The 23,985-nt window shown below is 36.7% G+C and overlaps 1 protein-coding gene across 5 annotated transcripts in view; it reads left to right on the top strand.

Moving 5' to 3' along the window:
* Positions 1-23,985, top strand: part of TRAK2 (trafficking kinesin protein 2) — a 66,755-nt gene that overhangs the window by 8,192 nt on the left and 34,578 nt on the right. For 4 of the 5 annotated variants that reach the window (XR_006383761.1, XM_044241308.1, XM_044241309.1 and 1 more), the window contains one exon: positions 18,281-18,570. Coding sequence is in view for 4 of the 5 variants with exons in the window: in XM_044241308.1 (XP_044097243.1) it covers positions 18,480-18,570 (91 nt within the window). In the remaining variant the exon portion in view is untranslated. Of the gene's footprint in view, positions 1-10,361; positions 10,427-18,280; positions 18,571-23,985 lie in introns of those variants that run through there. The other variant, XM_044241310.1, reaches the window with a different exon arrangement.

Genomic DNA, 23,985 nt, shown 5'->3' with positions numbered 1-23,985 from the left:
TTAAATTCAAGTTAACATATAGTGTTGTATTGATTTCAGGAGTAGAATTTAGTGATTCATCACTTACATAGAATACCCAGTGCTCATCCCAGGTGCCCTCCTTTAGTACCCGACCCCCATTTAGCCCATCCCCCACCTCCCATCCAACAACCCTCAGTTTGTTCTCTGTAGTTGAGAGTCTCTTATAGTTTGCTCCTCTCTCTCTTTTTATCTTATTTTTCCTTCCCGTTCCCTATGTTCATCTATTATGTTTCTTAGATCAACGTGGGCCTTATTTTAAATGTACCCATCAACAGCTGCAAATCTGCTAGTAGAAAATGTGATAAAACTAAGCAAAAGGCAAAGATTGCAATTTAGCCTTCCTATGACACTGACTAGTTCCTTTTAGTTTCTACAAGAAAAGTGGGTACTGTGTTCTTGCTCTAGAAATAATAAAGCACCCTTTGAACAGCAAACTCGTAGCATTTTTCATAAAGAAAATAATTGTTTTCTTTCAAATGTTCAATCTTTGCTGAATTTTTCAAGGCAATTCATTTAATTGATGTTGGACTGAAATATATTAGTAACCAGTTTTGTTCATTAAATTACTTCTGTATTTCAGTGTATTGACATTTTTCATGTTTAAGCTTATAGTTAGGCATGGTTGCAAGCCTACTGCATATCTGTTGCTTTTAGCTTTGGGGCATACAAAAATAAAATACCTTCATTCAGAGAGCTTACAGTGTTGTAGCAAGAAAGTGAGCACATAGTCTTCTGATAACACCCAAGATGAGGAGTCAGTATGTACTGATTAAGGAATAAAATCTTAATGAAAAATTTTAAGATTTCACTAAGCCATTTTTTCCATGTTTGTAATCCACTATGTATTTCTCTGTAGCAATTAACATTAAAATTCTCACTAAGAGAGAAAAACCTATACTTTTCTTTGGAGACAGTAAAGAAGGGACAGAGTGTATTCTCATAGCCAGCCTACGGAAAAGAAAAAAGAACACCAGGTGAGAAAAGCACTTAACAAGATTGCTAAAGGAAGAGAAGCAAGCCAACTAAATCCCGTGTGCTGGAAGCATGAAAGAAAGAGGTACTAGAGGAACCAGCCAAGGGCAGAAAAACAGGTCCTAGGGTTCAGTCTCATGCCGCTACCTTCTGGGTTCTCTGATAACCTGGTTATCTGGTTTCTCAGCCAACAGCAGGGCAGGAAGCAGAGAAGCACAGTGCATTAGCCAAGTGTCATTGCTGATAGCCTCCTGGTAAGGGGGAGAACAAAACGAGAAGTTGACTTAAAATCTCCCCCAAATTAGCATTTCACACCATTTATTGTAGGAAAAAAGTACTGTGTAAGAATTTATAATCCTGGAGGTTACAGCTGTAGTCACTATGTTACAGTGCAGTGATTGCTAGTCATAGTAATGATCCTGAGTCATCAGATTCTTTTCAGTCTGTTCTATCTAGGGGCTTTTTTCCCCCTCCCATAGCAGTTGGACTTTTCTCCTTCAATGTCTTAACTTGAGGGGGAAAATATCTTACTACTAATGTTTTTAAAATAAGAAAGCTTGGGGGGGGGTTGCTATTAAATATTTTGTGGGTTTTGCCAATGTGTCAAACCCATCTCTAGGGAATGTTTGCAGCTTCTTTGTAATTGATGGGCTTCATTGCCATAGCTCTGCCCATAACTAACATCTTCTATTGAAATGCATAAGAAGCCTATATAGCTTTTTATAAATTGGGCTAAGAAAGCCATCAATTTTCAAATGCTCTGACAGTCTTAGGTTTCTAATGTAGTTTCATTTTTCTCCCTACTACAGACTGCAAGGATGTAACTTGATGAGAGATTGATTCATTCATTTGCTAAATATTGAAGGGCTGGCATTTGTAAGATACTAAGGTACACGTGGACTTAATTTATTGGAATAAGGATATATTTTGGTCTATATTCTACTAATTTTAGCAGCTCAGAATACATAACAGAATTATTCCCAATTTACGGTAATACATCGGCATTATTTTCTTGATACTGTAGAGCAGCCCTTTTAAAGCCTGGTTGGCTCAGGTTGTGATCCCAGGGTCCTGGGATCAAATTCCACATCTGACTCCCTGCTCATCAGGGAGTCTGCTTCTCTCTCTCCCTTTGCCCCTCCTCACTGCTTGTGGGCATGTATACATGTGTGCTCTCTCTCTCTCTTTCAAATAAATACATAAAATCTTTTTTAAAAAAGACAAAATCAAACTCAGATGTGGAGTTCTTATGGCATATGATATACATAAAAACACAAATTATTTTGCTTCATTGTTAATACAGCCAACTTTGGGATCAGATGACTTTTTTCTAAAAGCAAGTTATAAAGCATCTAAGAAAAAATTGGAGATTAAAAAAAAATTTGGAGACCTGTCGTTTTTCTTTATTCATTAATGAGGATGCGTTTTTACAAAGCGATGTGGAGAGAGAGAATTTCTCAAACTACCACATTGACTGTCCTTCACATTTCTAGTCTCTTACTAGTAGAGCTCAGAGGTTGGAGGTCCCAGTTTTGGAAAAACATAGTCATGGGTTTGATTCTGGGGCCTTCCTACCTTGGACCAGGTAATTAACCAGTAAGCTTCAGTTTTCTTATCTCTAAAATAATGACAATAAGAATACCTTGTGGGGTTGTTATAAGGATTAAAAAGGATCATATGCACAAAGCATTTATTCCAATGCCTAGCACATAGTAAGTGCTTTGTCATCGTTAGCTATTATTGTTAGAAAAGACTGAATTTGGAACAGAATGGAGAATATTTCTTTATCATATATTTTTCATTTGAAAAACAGAAGGTTCTTGTGTCTTTATTATCAATTGTTCAGCATTATAAACTGATCTTAGAAAACTATAGTGCTAGTTTTCTTGGTATATTCTACAGTAAAGTCATGAATTTAACAAAGAAGTTTGGGTTGTTTTCATTGTCAAAAGATATTGTCTGCTCAGGGCAAGTGTCACAGGACAGTGAGGCCTCCTATTCCATTGTTCACATCTAGAAGCTGAAGTTTTCTCGTGTACTCTATGAGTTGATAGGTCTGGAGGAAAATACACACTAAACAAGCTCACTAAAGAAGAATCAATATCCAGGATGCCTGCCCTTAATATATCATAGAACAATCAAGTGAGCTGCATGTTTTGGTTTCCATAGTTACTATATTCTTTTCCCCTATAGGAAAATCTTGGGGAGAAACCAAGTTAATGAAAGGTGTGTGTGTGTGTGTGTGTGTGTGTGTGTAAGTGCGCACACACATTTAGACACGGAGGGCATCTGAAACATGAGGAACAGTATCCTGTGAATGGGGAGGGGAGGGCTGAGTAGCAGTAGGCATTCCAGAAGACTCCCTAGCTCAGAGTAGAAAAGGTCTGAGGCTGGCAGACCAGGTAGCCAAAGAGAAGGGCTTGAACTAAGGCCATAGCAACAGGCTTGGAGAATACTCTGACAGGAATACGTGGAAAGCAAGTACTGAGAAGAAAGTTGTCTCTTGGAATTTTGGCTCTGCTGATCAGGTGACTGATAATAAATAATTAGTAAAGGAGGAAAAAACATTTCATGGGAGAAGGATATAATTTCAGTTTGGAAAGTGATGAATTTGTGGGATGGATTGCAGGCTGATTTTTGAGTTTCCATTTTAAAGTCATATGCCAATTCCGGCTCAAGGTAAAGACTGGGGAAGTAATTATAATATAATTGGAAATTAAGGCCTTTGAAGTACATGAGATTCCTTAAGAGAGAAAGGAGAAGGCCCATGATAAAATGCTGAGGAACTGGGACTATGAGCTATTAATAAGGCAGGTGGAGAAAGAGGGTTCCTAAATGTTCTCAGCTGCCTATTACTGTGCCCATCAAGCTCAGATTCTTCATTGTCTCCTGAGTGGCAGATAATAACCAGAGCTCAAAAAATAGATCTGTTCTGGGGCGCCTGGGTGGCTCAGTGGGTTGAAGCCTCTGCCTTCAGCTCAGGTCATGATCCCAGAGTCCTGGGATCGAGCCCCGCATCGGGCTCTCTGCTCGGCAGGGAGCCTGCTTCCTTTCTTCTCTCTCTGTCTGCCTCTCTGCCTGCTTGTGATCTCTGTCTGTTAAATAAACAATTTTTTAAAAAAATAGATCTGTTCTTGTTTTGTTCCTGAATTTCACTGAAAAGCCAGAATCTCCATTACATGTCAGTTCTCCCCTTTATCTTGAAGTCCTGGAGTTAAGTGTGACAACTGATTTGAAAAACAATGACTAATATTTAAACCTCAATGTAACTTGAATGTCTTTTTGCTTTGTAGAGTTATAGTACTGAAATGGTTATATGTCTAGAAATGCAGAATTCTAGAAATCATTCTAGAGGACACCTAGATGGCTCAGTATGTTAAGTATCTCCTTTCGGCTCAGGTCATAATCTCAGGGTCCTGGGATCGAGTCCCATATCAGGTTCTCTGCTCAGTTTCTCTCTCTCACTCTTCCTCTGTGTGCACTCTCTTTCTACAAGAAATAAATACTTTTAAATAAATTTCTTTTTTTAAAAAAAGAAATCATTCTAGAAATATATATGTTTATAAATATGTTAGTAATATTCTGTCTTGGGGCTCCTGGGTGGCTAAGTGGGTTAAATAAAGCCTCTGTCTTTGGCTCAGGTCATGATCCCAGGGTCCTGGAATAGAGCCCCACATCGGGCTTTCTGCTCCACGGAGAGCCTGCTTCCTCCTCTCTCTCTGCCTGCCTCTCTGCCTACTTGTGATCTCTGTCAGTCAAATAAATAAATAAAATCTTAAAAAAAAAATAATAATAATATTCTGTCCTGACCACTCACCCCCATTTTATGTTATACCCTGTTCCTGGTCATATAAGATTGCATGTCCTGGTACCACTGATTACTTTGTTGATCTGAAGAGCTGTAGTACTTTACAGTTTTCTTTTGGCATCTTTTAGAAACTTCTACTTTGAAAGGCTTTTAAGTATTACAAGTTTAAAATAACTGAAGGATTTAGGATCATCTTAAACCACCAAAAGCAAGTTTCCATTTGATTGTTAGAAGGGTCAAGAAGAAAGGAAGACATGGGTTCTCTAACTTTTGTTATTTCTGTTTTTAAACTTTGTATTTACCCTCCTGCTGTGTTCAAATGGTGTTTCAATGGGTCTTAGCTATTTTACTCGAAGGTAAGCTCTGAAGAGCAGATTATACAGTAATACCCTTAAGTCTGCCGGCATGATTACATCTGTTCAGTTTATTCCTAATCTCCCGTGAACTCTGTAGGTTTTCAGGTGATGAAGTCTCTTGATTTAATCTACTACCTAAATTTTGCCAGTCAACATTGGAAGAAAATACTTTCTGATGTGTTGGGGAAGGATTTATTCGGTTCTAGAAATAGAGTACTTACTCTTTTGTGGAATCTGTTGCATAAAGTGTCTCTGCTCAAGATGCTTCCCCCTATTTTTTGTTAAGAGAACAGGAAATCCCAAACACTATAATGCCATTTACTCTGCATTACTCATTTTGAAGACCTATATTTTTTTCCTTTTTTTTTAATCAAAAGGACGTAAATTTCTGTTTTAAAAAAAGATTTTAAAATACAATAGCTCTGCTGATTTTTTTAATTCTCAGAATATAAATTCTTGACATCAGTTGCTCTCGTGAACAAATATTTTAGTATGTCTATAACCCAAATATCAGCTGAGTGTCCAGACAGGCTCTTTAAAAGCTAAATGGTTGGTTTGAACCTCCAGTTTGATGTTATGGGGAAACCAAAACCCTCCCTAAGATTTCTGCAAATTCCTGGTGTTCTTGTGGCTTCTGAGCTACTGTCATCTAGATGGGGTTTCTTTCCCTTGCCTTCTCTCTCCCTCTCCAGAGAAAGAAAGAACAGTTATTTCCCTAGTCTTGTGCAGAACATCTTAGCCTTCCTTTTGATACTGTAGGGCCTCACCTTCCACAAGTGGCTTTTCTGTGTATTTTCTCAAACAAAAAACATTTGTTTCCTAAGAGGAACTCTGCTGTCATATATTAAGATGATGAAATGTGTACCTTATTAGATATAATATGATGATAATAACGCTTTTAGTTAATCTTAGTTTCTCCATTTATCAAATTTCCAAATATTTAAATAACTCATACTAAACTCAGTCTCCACTCATTAGAAATTCTAAGAAAACCCTATCCTGAAAAAGCTTTTGCAATATTTCAACTGAATATACCATATAGCATCATGTAACTCTTTTGCTAGATCATACAGAGAAGAGGGTGCTCTCCTAAAAGGATATAGGATTTCAGACAGAGTTTAAGTGTCAAGTTGTTCTTTTTCTTGGAGAAGTAAATCAACACTGGTTTGTGAATGTGAGACTGAAGTGTACCCTTTTGAGGTTTGCATTTATTTAGTATCTTTGAGCTATTTTCTATCCTGTTTTCTTTGACTAGACTGCCGTATGACATCACTAAATTATTTTTGACTTCCAAATAATAATTTGCTTTGTTTTTTCGTATTTCTAAGCCAATTTTTTGTAGTTTTTTTTTTTATTTTTTGTAGAAGTGAGTTTGAAAAAAAGAAAGGGTGATGGAAAGAGGCATAAAACTAGGGATGTGTAATTAGAAGGTGATTCTATCTTGAGGATTTTATATATATACTATTTCCTCTGATACTTATTGTCACACTGGAATGTCAAGTGAAAGATGGGATTCCTGCCTAGTAGTAGAATTTTTAAAAGATGATGTTCTTAATGCTTATTCAGCGGTTTATTGCATTTTCAATAAAAGTTTGGTGTCATTACAGTTTTTTATTCTGGGGTACAAAATACCATGATTTAAGGTGTATACCAGAGTTCAACCAACTACAGCCTATGGATCAAATTTAGCCAGTTACATAAGCTAAAAATGGTTTTTACATTGTTAAAGGGTTGAAAAAAACAACAAAGATAATTGGTGATAGAACTTTATATGGCTGCAAAGCCTAAAATATTTCCTATCTGGCTTTTTACAGAAAAAGTTTGCTGACCCATGGAATGTAGTTTATTCACTACTTTTAAACACTTGTCTTTGAACTTAAATGTTTTCCCCTCAAAGTTTTACCAGATAACCAAACACCTGAAAATGCCAATATTGAGGCCCAATCTCACTTAAAAAAAAAAAAAAATTCCTTAGTTGAAATCTAATTGCTTTAGAGTAGGTAAGTAGTAATATATAAAGCAAATGTTTCCTATTCAGGCACATGTTCAAACTTTAAGAATTGAAGTGACGCAATAATAATTATATGAGAAGCAGTCTGCCTAAATAACAGTAGGGTTTCCATAGGTTTTTTTTTTTTTAATTTCCCCTTTTACCCCATACCTTGCTCCAAATATCCCTCACTTTCCAGCCCACAAGGCAAGCATTTTGATGTGTCTATAAATTTAATGCAGAAAAAAATTTAATTTATTGTGTCAGTGTCATTATGGTAGCTCTCTAATTTTGCTTCTTGCTTTATACCCTCAGCACTGTATTTCTAGGGCTGTGTTGCTCCATGTGTGTATCCACCACATTTTACCAATCTGCTCTTTTTTTTTTTTTTTAATGAAGATTTTATTTATTTATTTGACAGATAGCGATCACAAGTAGGCAGAGAGGCAGGCATAGGGGCAGGCAGAGAGAGGGGGAAGCAGGCTCCCTGCTGAGCAGATAGCCCCATGCTGGGCTCAATCCCAGGACTCCAAGACCATGACCTGAGCCCAAGGCAGAGGCTTTAACCCATTGAGCCACCCATGCGCCCCTACCAATCCGCTCTTTAGGAAGTAGGGCCTCACCTTACTATCACTAATAGCAATACAGGAGACAGTCTCCTACATGTCTCTTTGTAGACTGATAGGAGAATTTCTTTGACATAGGTAATTACCAGGAGCACAATTGCTGGATCTTAGGGTATGTATATACTTAATTTGACTACGTAGTTTTTGTTGGTTCCTTTGAATGGCTCTACTCCCATCATGCAATCTCACCATGGGCTTTTTGAGGAAATTTTTGTAAGAGTTTGCCTAACACCAGTGGTTAGTGACAAGAAAGGATTACCTTAGGTTAGAATAATTGTTAGAACTGCAGTTCCAGGTGAGATACATAGCCATATTTTTTATAAGAGCATGTGCTGTTTTGAGAGTAGAACTGTTAACAATGTGGAAGGGTAGGAACTAATCTAAACTTGAATCTTCTATGTCTGGATAACCAGGTATCATGAAATGGTATTGGTTGTATTTTTTTAATTAATTTATTTATTAGTGAGAGAGCAAGGGGTAGGGGCAGAGGAAGATGGAGAGAGAGAACCTCAAGCAGACTCCCCACTAAACGTGGAGGACAAATCCGGACTTGATCTTACAACCTGAGATCATGACCTGAGCTGAAATCAAGAGTCAGATACTTAACGGACTGAGTCACTCAGGTGCCCCAGTATTGTTTGTATTTTATAATTCTACCTCTTTATCTACTTAACTTTTAAATTATATTTAACACATAAATAATGTTTACTGTTCAAGTACTATTATAAATGCTTATAAATATTAACTCATTTAATCCACATAACCTAGAAGAAATGTACTGCGATTGTCCCTATTTTATAAATGAGGTAACTGAGGCATAGAGGGATTAAGTTATCTAAGTATAGATTTCTCAATTTTAGTATTACTCATTAGAGTATATGGAGAAGGAAATAAGAATCTGTCAAAAATAAATGGGTTATCTAGTATGTGTTACATCATAGTCCATTACAAATACAAAGGTGCTAATCAACTTTTGAATACCAATATATGTAATTCATCATAAGGCCAAATAGGAAAGAGAAACATATCTACTATACATGTTTAATATTGTTAATATCATACTTCTAAGATTTGAAAATAAAATGCACCAATAATGATAACCTTTTATTAGATGCCATTGCTGGTACTCCAGCACATTGGATGTGTGAATTTGCCAGATGGGTGAAATTTGATTATTTAAGCACCATAAAATACTATCTTTTAATATTTTATTTCAAATCCTGTTTTTATAACTTCCCAAAGAGTAGTTATAGAAATATGATTTAACATTTTCCTTGTAATTGGGGTAGTATTTTGATAACTGTCATTGTACTTTGATGAGGATATAAATGCAAAATATGAAACAAAACGGCTTTTGATAATGATTAGACCTTGCTTCTTGAAAAAGCCTGTAATATTGTTTTGCTTTTGGATTATTTGCCTAACTTTATAAAAGGTAAAGTATGGAATGTGCAGCCACAGTTGTATAATGTGGCTGCTTTTCTGTGAAATTGATCATTGACTCACAAGTGTTTCCTTACCTAGAAAACCTTCAGTGTTGCTGCGGTAGTTTTAGTTCTTAGTGATTTGAAGACCCTGATGAATCACAAAGACTTATTAACTGTGACATATTCTCTCACTATTCACTATTTGTTTAGGAAAGTGCAGAGAAACAGTATCCCTTTCCACTTCAGTAGTTTGGGCCAGATTATTCAGAGGATATAAATTCATTATCCTTTGCAAACAAGACTCACTGAAATTTTCTTGAGACCTTTAATATTTGGCTTGAAATGAAATGCCAAGCGTAAGACATCTAAAGTTCTGTCTTTAAATGTATAGAACAAAAAGCCCTGTTCTTGCACGATGTCTTATAAATCTTTTTAGATGCAAACTCCTCTACTTAAAATGTATAATTTTTAGGAACTTTCTGACTAGGGACAGAGTATGCTCCAGAGCAGATTCAGCTCTGCTGATTGCTGTCAGATGGTCGTTTGCAATTCAGCCGTTATTGTTATTTGTAGCATGTTTGTTTTATGTATATGGTTTTGAGGTGTTTTATAAATATTACAAACCCCTTTTTGTCCCTAAAAGCAGCGTTAGTGATTGACTGATGGACACAAAAGTGGAAATAGTGTGAAAAATTTAAAGTGAGAAAATTACACATGTTAAATAAAGGATGATTTTGAAGGACAAGTCCATGAAATAACGACATACCTGTGCAAGTGACAGCCACAGGCGAAGAAATGTGAATGTTTGAAATGGTTTTCGCAGAGAATTATTGTTAAAGTGGGATGCCTATTTAGTCAAAGATTCAGTTAAAGTGAGGAGTTCAAGAATTTAAAGACTAAGCATGGTGAATGCAAGGGTGGTTATGGAAACTTATCAAAAACCACAGATGGCACCGTGGCTTCACCGTTTTCCCTAATCTGCAGGCGAAGCTCTGGTGTAGGTTCCTTTGCCGCCCCAGGTTCACTCCCTTCTGTTGGTAGAGATTGTGGCAGGGAGGGGTTCCCTTCCTCAGCAGATGTTTTTTGTAAACAAAACAGGGCAGTTTTTTAAAATGCTCAAAATACACAGTTAGGAGGAAACGCGAAGCCCATAAGCCTAAATCTCACTCGTGGTTTTGGGCCTTTAAACTAATGGATTTAACAGCCTTTTGGAATCCAACCTGTTTGTAAGTAGAGTTGCCTCCATATATTTCGTATTCTGAAACCCTTCTGATTTTTTTTAAAGATGTGTGTATGTACGTATGTATGTATTTAAGAGAGAGAGCAGGAAGGAGAGACAGGGAGAGAGAATCCGAAGCAGATGCGGCACCCATCACAGAGGCCAGCCTGGGTCTGTTCTCGTGCCCCTGAGATCATGACCCGAGCAGAAACCGAAAGTTGGATGCTTAACTGACTGTGCCCTCCAGGTGCCCCAACCCTACTGATCTTTAAAAAAGATCACTAAAAAAGAGGGACAAAGTATCTGCTGGACATAATTTCTATTTCCTAAGGGTGAACGTTACAACTGCTGGGAGACCAGCTGTGCTGAACAGCCAGTGTCATATGCTAGGGCACATTAGTGCAGCTACACTTGGTGGTGTGGTCTCTGCCTTTGTGAGCTCTGCTTCTCACTCCTCAGGTTGGATTTTGGTGGTGACACACACACACACACACACACACACACACACACACTTTTTTTCCCCAACTTCCTTCTTCCTTTTCTTCTCCTCCTCCTCCTTCCTCTTCCCCCTCTCCTTCCCCTCCCCCTTCTCCTTCCCCTCCCCCCCACCTTCTCCTCCACCTCCTCCTCCTCCTCCTCCCCCTCCGCTCTTCCTCCTCCTTCTCCTCCTTCTTTTTCTTCAAGATTTTATTTAGGGACGCCTGGGTGGTTCAGTTGCTTAAGCATCTGCATCTGGCTCAGGTCATGATCCCAGGGTTCTGGGATTGAGTCCTGCACTGGGCTCCCTGCTCAGCGGAGAGTCTGCTTCTCCCTCTGCCTGCCATTTCCCCTACTTGTGCGCTTTCTTTCTCTGTCTCTCTGTGACAAATAAATAAAATCTTTTAAAAAATCCTTATGTTCACTTTAATTCTAGGCTTTGTGCTTCTGTTAAGATGAAGTTTCTCTTACTGTTTTAGCCTTTCTGTAAGGCTGTTTTGGCCATAGCATGCTATTTTAAGGAAGTAGTAAGATTCTTTTTAAGGCACAGGGCCTATATTTTGGCACACACTGTTGACTTTGTTCCCATGGCTAGGCTAAGCTAAGTCATTAGACATGTTTTCTTCAGCAGTATTTCTACCAATGACATGTTTTGGTTGTTCTTTTAAGTCTTATTCTTATTTAAATAAGTCACTTGGCTGTTTTACTCTATTTTCTCCTACATGTGCATGACTTATAAAGGCTGGCTTCTTGTTAAAGAATGCATGCTTGGTTGATTGAAGAAAAGCAGTGAAGTTGTTCCTGAAAAGAGTGAATAAAGATCCAGCATAGAAAATAGTTGGTGCTCAAAGAAGTACTAAGAATATGTTGTACAAACTAGGAGGGGCACTGAAAATGTGTTGTTTGTGTTTGTCAGAGTTTGCCAGCAGTTTCTACTACATTTAGGACTCTGGCTCTGCAAGCTTTCTGTTTTATTCATGCTTCAAGAGGTAGAAAGAAAAATGATTCATGGCACTAAACTAACATCACTTGTCACAAGGCAGGAAATAAACGGGATTTCTTATGTTAAGAGAAGATGCCATTAAGTGGTTTACATTGCTCCCAACTTTGTATGAGGCACAAAAACAGTAAAGATAATAAAATAGTACTATTTGGTGGTGATAGAAATAATAACTAATATTTACATAGCACTTACTGTAATCTAAGCATGTTGTTCTAAGAGCTTTACATGTATTAACTCCTGTAATTCCCTCAGCGGCCAAATAAGTAAACCTCGTTATTAGTCCCGTTTTACAGATGAAAAATGAGATTAAGTAATTTGTCCAGCCCTGCAACTAGTAAGTGGTGGAACTGGGACTCAGATATGGGCAGTCTAACTCCAGTAGCCATGTTCTTCACCACTATAGTAGGCTGACTAATGGCTGCCAAAGACTCCTAGATCCTAATCCCATGGAACCTATGAGTATTACCTTATATGGCATAAGGATTTTGCAGAAGGGACTAAATTAAGGATTTTGAGATGGGGAGATTATCCTGGATTATCTAGTTGGGCCTTAAGTGTGATCATAGATATCCTTATATGAGGGAGGTAGACGGTGATTTGGCCGAAGGTTACACAGCAATGAAGGCGGAGAGATTTGAAGATGCTGTGCTGCGACTAGCTTTGAAGGTGAAGGAAAGAGCTCTGAGCCAAGGAGTGCAGCCTCGGAAGGAAGCAGGAAGTGCACCCTTCCCAGAGCCTTCAGAGGAAGCACTGTCCTGCCAGTGCCGTGTTTGGATCCATTAAAACCACTTCATCCTTTGATGTCCAGAACTGTAAGATAATGAATTGGTGTCGGTTTAAACCACTAAATTTGTGGTAGTGTGTTGCAGCAGCAACAGGGAACTAATACAAATACTGTGCTACGAATAAAGGTCCTAGTTATGGTTAAAGCTTCTATTATAGTAGCTCTTCCCCCGAATCCTTGATGGAATGAGCTTCAGTAATAATCTCCCTCAAATTCTTGCTTTATAAGGCACTTGTCACTTTATTGCTTTGTCCTTTCCTCTTTCAATATGAAGACTTTTCAATCTTTAGCCTACATCTATTACATAAACAGGGTAGCTATTCTGAGCTTAGAGTTGGCTGTTGAGCCAGAAATTTAAGAAATATTAGACAAAAGATGTTATCTGTTCTTCAGGCCTAAACAAAAGGGGGAAGCTGAAGGGAATAAGCATGTTAGTGTCTAGTGTAATGTCAGGATGTCAGGTACCAAACTAGGAATTTCTTTTTTTTTTTTTTTGTTCTCATACTTGACTCTCCCTCTCAAGAGTAGTTAATTATCACTCCAACCTTTACAATGAAGAACCATTAAATAATGTGGTCAGAGTCAGAAAACCAGTCAGTAAGATGAAAACTCAAGCTTGTCTAATGCCAAGGTGCATACATTGTTTTATACTCAGCATTGCTACTTCACACTAATCCTGCTGAGGAGCTCAGATCCAGACCAGGGCATATCCCAAGGGTTTACTGAGTTCTAAAGAGTCACTAGGAAGAGCATATCATTTGCAGATCATCCCTGATCTGGTGCACAGTTGTCTTGTTAGTCAGGTTCCTGGATTACCCTGGAGGTCCAGGTTCTTCCTGCGTGACTCTGAAGATGGACTAAGTTCTATATTCAACTTGGTTTTCTTTATTCTTGCATTTAGAGTTAACACTAAACAGTTAATACTACCTCCAGAACTAATTAAAAAGCAATCCTCTAGAGTAAAGGTCTAGAGTCCATAGTTTTTGTTTCTGTGTAATACATATAAATATTAAAAAAAGAAAAAATATGAATGCTAATGTAAATATTAAAGATTAAGCCAGCAAATGGGTAAGTGGCTGGCAGGAAGAATGTCCCAAGGCTGTCATTATATTTTCACAATGGTCTTTGATTAGAATATGGTTAGTTCTGTTTAAAAACCACTTTGGACCCTTATGAGAAGCACTTGGCTTCTGTTCTCTCCCTTTACATCCCCTTCCTCCTCCCTCTCTTCTTTCTTCTTCTTCTTTTTTTTTTTTAAAGATTTTATTTATTTATTTGACAGAGAGAGATCACAGTAGACAGAGAGGCAGGCAGAGAGAGAGGAAGGGAAGCAGGCCCCCTGCTGAGCAGAGAGCCCTATGCGGGACTTGATCCCAGGACCCTGAGATCATGACCTGAGCTGAAGGCAGCGGCTTAACCCACTGAGCCACCCAGGCGCCCCTCTTCTTTCTTCTTTACCTTCTTCTCTCTACTTTTTTCTTCATAAGCAAATTTGTAACGTGGTGCTTTTTTAAAAATGCTTTCTTAGAAATTGAAATAACTTTAAATACAGTTATAGGTATAGAAAGTAGAAGTTTGTTCTTTACTGAACTTCCTCAAGAGGTAGTGATCTAATTTTAAGTATCTAAAAGGGTGAATTCCATGTTTAAAAATTCATCTAGGAAATCACTGATTTAGACAGATGAATTATTTTGCTACTAGATCAGTTGGCCAACTTTTTCTATAAAAGGTCAGATAGGAAATATGTTAGGCTTTGCCTAACTGTAAGTTCTCTGTTACAATTACCAAGCTCACCCACTGTACCCTGAAAACAACCAAGTGGATGGTATTTCAACAAATGAGTCTGGCTGTGTTCTCATTTATGACACTGAAATTTGAATTTCATATAATTGTCACATATTAGGAAACATTTTAACTTAGGTTTTTTTCAACTATTTAAAAATATAAAACTTCTTAGCTCACAGTTTGTACAGAAACAGGTGACAGGCCAAATTCAGTGTTCAGGCAGTAGTTTACTGACCCTGCACTAGGCCTGTTATACATTAGCATATTTATTCTTATATTTGTGTCACCATTCTGTTTTTCAGGATACACTGCTGGCCTTATAATCTATAAATCCGGGTCTCTGGAGTGTGATAATTTTAAAGATCATGTGTGTCATAAAGACTTAGGTAGTAGATGGTTTTGGTTGCCTACTCAAGAATTATCCCCTCCCTTCTTTGATGGCAGAACCCCAAGTTGAGATTTTGTTCGAATACCTGGTGGTCATAAACTTCCGGGGAGGTTGTTTTCTTCCTCCTCCCAGTTCCTGGGTGTGGGGGTGGGCAGATAAATCTTTATTGGTCTGATCCAATTTTAGTTCCATTCCCCTTGCAGTGGTTGATTTAAGAATGGCAATTTGGGAAATAAGGTACATGGGGAAGACTTCAGTTGTATACAGTAGACTGATTATGGCTGTGAAGATGAATTTTTGACAACTGGAGGTAAAGTACCTAAAAAAATACTTTTGAGTATCACTTCATTTTGCACTGGCTAGTGCAGATTGCTGTTTTGACAGCAATCCTAACAATTTTATGTTTTGCTTAAAAAATAGAATTTTTAAAAGTTTTTATTTATATTCTAGTTAACATACGGTGTTGTATTAGTTTCAGGTGTACAATATAGTGATTCAGCACTTCCATCCAACACCTGGTGTTCGTTACCAGTGCGCTCCTTAATGCACATCACCTATTTCACACGTTCCCCCCACCCCACTAACCTCTGGTAACCCTCAGTTTCTTCTCTGTATTTAAGAGTCTGTTTCTTGGTTTGCCTCTCTCTCCCTCTCTTTCTCTCTTTCTTTCTCTTTTCCCCATTGTTCATTTGTTTTGTTTCTTAAATTCCACATGTAAGTAAAATCATATGGTATTTGTTTTTCTCTAAATGATGTATTTTGCTTAGCATTATGCTCTAGATTCATCCATGTCATTGCAAATGGCAAGATTTCAGTCTTTTTTACAGCTGAGTTATATTCCTCTGTGTGTGTGTGTGTACATACCACATCTTCTTTACCCATCCATCAGTCAATGGACACTTAGGCTGTTTTCATAATTTGGCTATTATGGATAATGCTACTATAAACATCAGGTTTGTGTATCCCTTTGAATTAGTATTTTTGTATTCTTTGGGTAAAGACCTGGAGTGCAATTGCTGGATCATAGGGTAGTTCTATTTTTAACTTTTCAAGGAACCTCCATACTGTTTTCTGCTATGAGTGACCACACCAGTCTGTATTCCCACCAACAGTGCACAAAGCTTCCTTTCTCTATACATCCTTGCTAATACCTGTTGTTTCTTGTATTGTTGATTTTAGCCATTTTGATAGGTATGAGGTGGCATCTTATTATAATTTTGGTTTGCATTTACCTGATAATGAGTGATGTTGAGCATCTTTTCATGTGTCTATTGGCCATCTGTATGTCTTCTTTGGAAAAATACCTATTTATGTCTTCTGCCCACTTTTTAATTGGATTATTTGTTTTTTTGGGTGTTGAGTTTCATAAGTTCTTTATGTATTTTGGATACTAACCCTTTTTCAGATATATCATTTGCAAACATCTTCTCTAATTCCTTATGTTGCCTTTAGTATAGAATTTAAATTTTTTTATTTATTAAAATTTTCTGAATTCAAATATAGAAAAATTAAATTTCTGTTATGTCAACATAAAATTACAAACTCCTTTTTTGGGAAGAACTGTTGTTTATTCCATTATGTCTTTTTCCTTACAAAAATGTATTTTTCAAAAAAAAAAAAAGGCAACCCTATGTCAATAACCTCAGAAGTTTTTGAAATTTTACTGGTCCATGTAAACCTGAAAGTTGTTGTTGGAAATCCTGGGCTGTACTCAGTAAACTCCATTCTTACTGTCTCACTTCCTTACTCCTTGCAGCTTAGCTTTGGGCCTAACTTCTTGGCTGAATTGGTTTCTAGGAGGTTAATATTGATTTTATGGTCCTAGTACCCCCTTTTTTAAATAAATCTCTCCTTTGCCTTTTCTGTAGTATTTAATTCTCTTGCCCATTTCATCTCTGAAACTGTCTTTCATAGTATTTACTGAGAGTGCTTTTCTCTTCTACCTCAGTGACCATATTTCAGTTCCTTTTAATGCCTTTATTTTGTTCCCTCCCATTTGGTGAGGGTGACTCTTGTAAAACACTGAATGTTTACAATGCCTATAAATAGTATGCATGGGAATGAGTTAGCCACAAATAGAAGCTGCAGGTTGCTAAGTAGAGACTATTTGGTAGAGACTGTCTTTTGATATAAAGCCAGACTTATAATTAGTATTAAACAGTTCTCCTAACTGGTAACAGTTTTTATCAAGTACACACACACATTTTATGCATTACATTTGTTTGTGTACCATTATTAAACCATTTCTTTGTGGATATTTTCTCTTCAGTCGTGTGTTTATGGTTTAAAAAAATACCATATGGGCATTCTTGTGCCTATATTTTGTCATACTTTGTGAGCATATTCATATTATAAATTGTTAGTGGTAGAATTGTTGAATTGTGGTGTATGCAGACTTTTAAAGTTTGGTAGACATTGCCAAATAGCCTTCAAAAAGTTTGTACCAGTTTGCACTTTTATCAACAGTATGAGTGCTGCTTCTCCATACCCTCCCCAACAATGAATGTAATAAAACTTAATGTTTGCTGATCGAATAGGTGAAAAGTAGTTTCTTTCCATTTTTATTTAGTCGTAGGTGAGGTTGAACATCTTTTATATCAGTGGTTTTCAACTGGGGGTGATTTTGCCTACCAGGGGACATTTTGCAATGTCTGAAGATGTTTCTGGTTTTACATCTGGGAGAGGGTCTGGGGAGAGAATTCTTCCGGCAGACTGCTGAACTGCTGCAATGCACTTGACCAAGCATTATCCCCAAATACTAGTAGTGCCAGAGTGGGGAAACTCTATACCATTCCATATCATCTCCTTTGTTGGTTTATTACCTGTAATTCTTAAGTTATTTTATTGGTTGCTTTAGGGTTTATAGTATACATCTTTAACTTATCACGGTTTACCTTCAAGAGATATTTTACTATTTCGTGTGTAATGTAAAAGCCTTATAACAGTATATTTCCATTTTTCTCTTTCTGGCCTTTGTGCTGTTATTGTATACATTTTACTTCTACATATGTTACAGACCCCATAATTTATTATTATTATTATTATTATTTTACTTTAAACATTGATTATCTTTAAATTTTTAAACATTATATAATTTATTATTAGATTGCACCTGTACGTCTGACATGTATATAATTGTGAAACCACCACCACGTACCACAACAATGAATATACTCCTCATCCCCGAAACTTTTCTTCTGCCCCTTGGGAATCCCCTCCCCCAGCCCCAGGAAGCCACTGATCTGCTTTCTGTTACTGTAGATAGGTGTACATTTTTGCAATTTTATGTACATGGAATTAGACACTATGTATTTTAGTATTGTCTGACGTCTTTCATCCAACATGATTATTTTGAGATTTATCCATGTTGTAAGTATCACTAGGAAAACATTCTTAATGACACTTGATGTGTTCTTTGTTTTAGGTCATGACTCTCCAGGGTATGATAATCACATGAGAACACTCATTGCTGCAGATGTCATTTGACTCATCCAAAAAAAGCTGTTTTAAAGAAAATAGCAGTACGGCCAGATCCATTTTGTTATTGAATGGCTTGATGGATTTCCTTTACTCTGATTCATACCAAAGCTGCCCTTGTCAACCAAAGCAAGAAAGGATCCTGCATGAATCAATCACAGAATGCCATTTTTACATCACCAACAGGTGAAGAAACCCTCATGAATAGCAATCACAGAGACTCAGAGAGTATCACTGGTGAGTCTGGTTTAATAAATTTTGAAGTGCAATTCCTAGCATGTAAGACCCACCATGATGAAACCCTGGCCTCACTTTCCAGCCTGATCTCCTGAGAGACTAACTGAATTAATCTTTCCTTCTCCCGGTCTCCGACTGAATTATCAAAATCAGCCTTATGTGTTGTGTGTTGTCTCTGTCAGATTGTCCTGCACCACGTGAGCCCTGGTCAGCCGGACCTCCTTGTCTTTCTATTTGTATCCTTGACAAGGCTTTTTCATACACCCTGCAAACACCTGACAATAGTTTGTGACACTTAAGAAGCTCCCAGGACACACAGGCTATTCAGACACAGCTATAGAGCCCTTATCTGTAAGACGAAATCAAAATCAATCTGAACACCCGAAGTCGTTTTCTAAACTTTGGTTCTAAAATTCATTGGAGCACAAAACCTGACCTGTGTAGCTATTTCTAGACTTCTTTTACTTAGTGCTAGTATTTGTTTGCTGAAAACGTATTAATGTATTTAAATATGGGGTGCTGCTACTAAACCAGTTGGAGTTGTTATAGATCTTACGGTACACACATAGCATTACACACATTTTCTAAAACTCTGAAAAATTCTGAAATCCATCCAAACCCAAAGTTTTTTCCATCTTTTATTCAGCTTTATTGTAATCTCTTTATTAAGATAAAATAAAAGGTGCCCATTTCAGGTGCACAGTTTGGTTTTGACAAAGATATACGTTCATGTAACCACTAGTACAGTCAAGTTGTAGGACATTTTCATTGTCCCTCCAAAAGTTCCCTTGTACCCAGAGCCCCCCCCCCCAACCACTGGCCCCTGGCAACCATTGATCTGCTCTCTGTCACTATAGATAAAATTTGCTTGTTCTACAGTTTCATACAAATTAATTTCAGAATTTCATACAAATTAATCTATGTCTTTTATGTCTGACTTTCTTGTACAGCAAAATGTTTTTGAGATTTATGCACATGGTGGTATGTATCCATAGTTCAGTCATTTGTATTGCTGAATTGCAAATCCTTACCTCTGCTATTGTAGCAGAAAAACAGCCACAGGCAAAATATAAAAGAACAAGTGTGATTGTGATCCAGCAGAACTGGATTCACAAAATCAGGCAGAGGCAGCAGGCTAGAGCCTCCTGCTCTGCTGACCTCTGTCCTACAGCACTAGCACTTGGTAATGTCCGTGTTTTTGATTGAAGCCACTCTAGTAGGTATGCCCTGGTATCTCTTTGTGGGTTTAGTTTATTTTTCCCTGATTGGACTAATGACGTTGACCATCTATTCACATCACATGCTTATTGGCCATTTCTAGATCTTATTTTGAGTTATCTATTCAAGTCATTTGCCCATTATAAAATTTTTTTTACCGTTGAATTGTAAATGTCTTCATTATATTCTAGATGTAAATCCTTTTTTAGATAAATGGGTTGCAAATATTTTCTCCCATACCAGCTTGCCTTTTCATCTTTGCTGTTGTTGTTATTTTAAAATAATTTCCACACCCAGTGTAGGGCTCCAACTCACAACCCTGAGATCAAGAATCCTATGCTCTACCAACTGAGCCAGCCACATGCTCCTGCCTTTTCATCTTCTTGATAATGCCTTTGGAAGAGCAGAAGTTTTATATTTTGGTGGAGTCTAGTTTTCAGTTTTTGCTTTCATAATAGTTTGATTTTTGTGTGTGTGTTTCTAAAAAAATCTTCACTTACTTCAAGATCACAAAGATACTCTCCTTTGTTCTCTTTTATTTATTTTTTAATAAAGATTTTTTTATTTATTTACTTGAAAGAGAAAGAGAGGACACACAGGGAGAGGGAGAAGCAGACTCCCTACTGAGGAGGGAGTCTGACAGACTCTGGGCTTGATCCCAGAACTCTTAGATTTTATTTATTTATTTGAGAGCGATAGTGAGTTAGAGAGAGCATGAGCAGAGGGAGGGTCAGAGGGACTGGAGAGAAAATGGGAGCCGATGTGGGGCTGAATCCCAGGACCCTGATATCATGACCTGAATGGAAGGCAGATGCTCAACCTACTGAGCAACCCAGGCGCCCTGCTTTGTTTTCTTTTAAAAGTTTCATATGTTTTGTTTTTACATTTAGGTGAATGGTCCATTTTATAGTTAATTTTGCACGTGGAATGAGGTTAGGGTCCAGATATTTTTTCTCCATTGAATGTTTAGTTGTTTCTGCACCACTTATTGAAAACACTGTCTTTCACCCTATTGAATTACCTTAGTAATTTCATTGAAAAATCACTTGCATATGCATGTGTGGTTCTATTTTTGGACGCTTCACTGCATTCCTTTAATCCCTAAGGCTCTCTTTATATAAATACTACATTGTCTTGATTTCTGTAACTCTGTAGTAAATCTCAAAATCAGATAGTATAAATTGTCTTTGCTCTTTTTTTTTTTTTTTTTTTTCCCAAAAATTGCTTTGGCCATTCTAGGTTTTTCACATCTTTACATAAATTTTAGAATCAGCTTGTCAATTTCCAGTTGAATGGAATTACATAGACTCTAGAGAATTGACATCTTGACACAATTTAGTCTTCCAGTCTGTGAACATGATACATTTCTCCATTTATTTAGGTCTTTTAAAATTTCTTTTAACAGTATTTTGTAATTTTTATTATATAGGTCTTACACATATTTAATTTTTAAAATTGTAATTATTTCTGCTACTGTAAGTGGCATTTTTTTATTTAATTTTATTTTACAGGTGTTTACTGCTGGTGTATAGAAACAAAATTGATTTTATGTTGACCTTGTATTCTGGAACTCTACTTAGTTCTATTTTTTTATTTAAAAAAATTTTTTTTAGAGAGCGAGAACACACCAGCAGAGGGGGCAGGTGCATGAAAGGGGCAGAGGGAGAGAGAGAATCTTAAGAAAGTTCCATGTTTTGCACAGAGCCCAGTGTGGGGCTCGATCTTATGACCCTGAGGTCAAGACCTGAGCTGAAATCAAGAGTCAGATGCTTAACTGATTGAGCCATCTGGGTGGCCCTTAGTTTTATTAACTTTCTTATAGATGCCTTAGAATTCCATCTGTAAACCATAATGTTGTCTACAAATGGAGACAGTTTTACATGTTCTTTTCATTCTGGATATGTTTTATTTCTTTTTCTTGCCTTCTTGAATAAGACAGGATCTCAGTATATTTTTTAATAAAAGTGATGAGAATATACATCCTTGCCATATTTCCGATATTTGAGAAAAGTTACAGTCTCGCCATTAATTTCCTTTAGAATGGCCTTTTTCAAATTGGAGAATTGTTTTTCTTTTCCTAGTTGGATAAGAGATTTTTGTCATGAATGGGTGTTGAATTTTGTCAAATGCCTGTTTTCCATTACTGAGATGGTTTTTCTTTCTTAGTCTGTCAATGTGGTGAATTCTGTTGATTTTCAGTTTTTTCTACTTTTGAATTTTTAACTCACTGAGCCACCCATGTGCCCCTACTTTTGAATTTTTAAACCAACCTTGTGGGGGAAAACCGACACTTGCCATGATGTATTATCCTTCTGATAGATTGTGGATTTGATTTATTAATGTTTTGTGTATATGTGCTTGTGCCCCATTCAAGAAAATTATTAATTTGTACTTTTTTTCCCTTGCAATGTCTTTGTTTGATTTTGGTATTACAGTAATGCTGGCCTCATAAAATGAGTTGTAAAATATTCCCGCCTCTATTTTTGAAAAGAGTTTGTATAGAATTAGTATGATAGCATTTTTCATCCTTTTACTTTTAACTTACCTGAATATTTAAAGGACATCTCCTGTAGAGAGCTTATGGTTAGATCATTTTATTTTTAACTCAGTTTGACTATCTCTACTTAATAATTGGGGTGTTTAGACATTTTACATTTAATATAATTATCAGTCTGGTTGAGTCGTAGACTCTGTACTATCATTTCTTTTCTCTTTGTTCCATTTAATGGTTCTTTGTTTTTCCCCCATTCCTTCATTCTTTTGAACTGAGTTTTGGAGTTTTGTTTGGCTTGGGTTTGGTTTGGTTTAGGATTCCATTTTAATTCCACTATTGACTTAGTAGGTACACCTCTCATTTTTCTAAGTGGTTGCTCTGTGTTTGCAGTTTGCATTTTTAACTTACTACATTGCATCCTCAGATAACATTATACTGTTTCATAAAGTGACATCCTTGCAACAGTGTTCTGTTTCCCTCATCATCCTCTGTGTTATTGTTGCCCTGTCTCTTACATCTACATGTTATATACATAATTAATTGTTATTATTTTTACTTTAGTGACTTATAGATTAAATAACAAGAATAAAAGTTTTATAAAGTTACATACAGATTTGCCAGTTTTGTCGGTTTTTATTTCTTTTTGTAGATCAAACTTTCCATTTTGTATCGTTTTTGCCTGAGGAAGCAACATTTCTTGTAACAGAGGTTAGCTGGCAATGAATAGTTGCGCTTTTATGCTTGTCTGAAAAAAGTCTTTATTAAACCTTTTATGTGAGGTGTTTTCACTGGTACAGAATTCTGAGTTCTTTTATGCGTTAAAGCGCGTAAGAAGTGTTTGCTTATTCTTGTCTTTGTTCCCTCAAACGTAATATTTCCTTTTTTCTCTCTCTCTCTGCTTTTAAGATTTTCTGTTTGGATTTTCTTTGTGTTATTCTGCTTAGAGTCGGGCTTCTTTGAATGATGGATTTATAGTTTTAATTAAATTTACAAGATTTCAGCCATTATTTCTTTAAATATTCATATTCATATTCATATTCTTCAAATATTCTTTCTGCTCTGCCTCTCTCCTTGTCTGTGACTCCAGTTGCGTGTATGTTAGACAGTTTGATACTATATGAAAGAAATCACTAATGATTTGTTTGTTTTTTCCCCAGTTGTTTTTTTTTTCTTTATGCTTCATTTTAGATAGTTTCCATTGCTATGCCTTTGAGTCTACTAGTATTTTTTTTTTCTTCTGGGGAATATCTAATCTGTTAATGTTACCCAATGAGTTTTTCAATTTAGGTATTATACTCTATCTCTACTTGGGTTTTATAAAGATTGATACAGCTTCTGTTTCTCTTTTCATCAAGTTGATGTTTTCCTTTTAAATCTTGGAGCATATTAATAATCACTGTTTTTAAATTGTTGTTTACTAATTTTATCATCTTTGTCGTTATTGGGCCTCTTTCTGTTGACTCATTTTCTAACTGGTAATGGATTACAATTTGCTTATCTTTGCATATCTAATAATCTTTTATCAAATGCTTAATATTTTGAATGTTACATCATTAGAAGCTTAGATTTTGTTGCCTTCCTTGGAAAACTTAAAGTTCGTTCTGACGGGTCCTTAAGTTACTTGCTAATAAGGTCCATCCTTTTGAGGCTTGTTTTTAATCTTTGTTATGTGGGTCTCTAGATCACACTTTAGATCATATCGT

The sequence above is a fragment of the Neovison vison genome, chromosome 3, assembly GCF_020171115.1.
Source record: "Neovison vison isolate M4711 chromosome 3, ASM_NN_V1, whole genome shotgun sequence".
Classification (NCBI taxonomy): Eukaryota; Metazoa; Chordata; class Mammalia; order Carnivora; family Mustelidae; genus Neogale; species Neogale vison.
The sequence above is the reverse complement of the archived record's forward strand: the minus strand, read 5'-3'. Positions and strand labels throughout refer to the sequence as shown.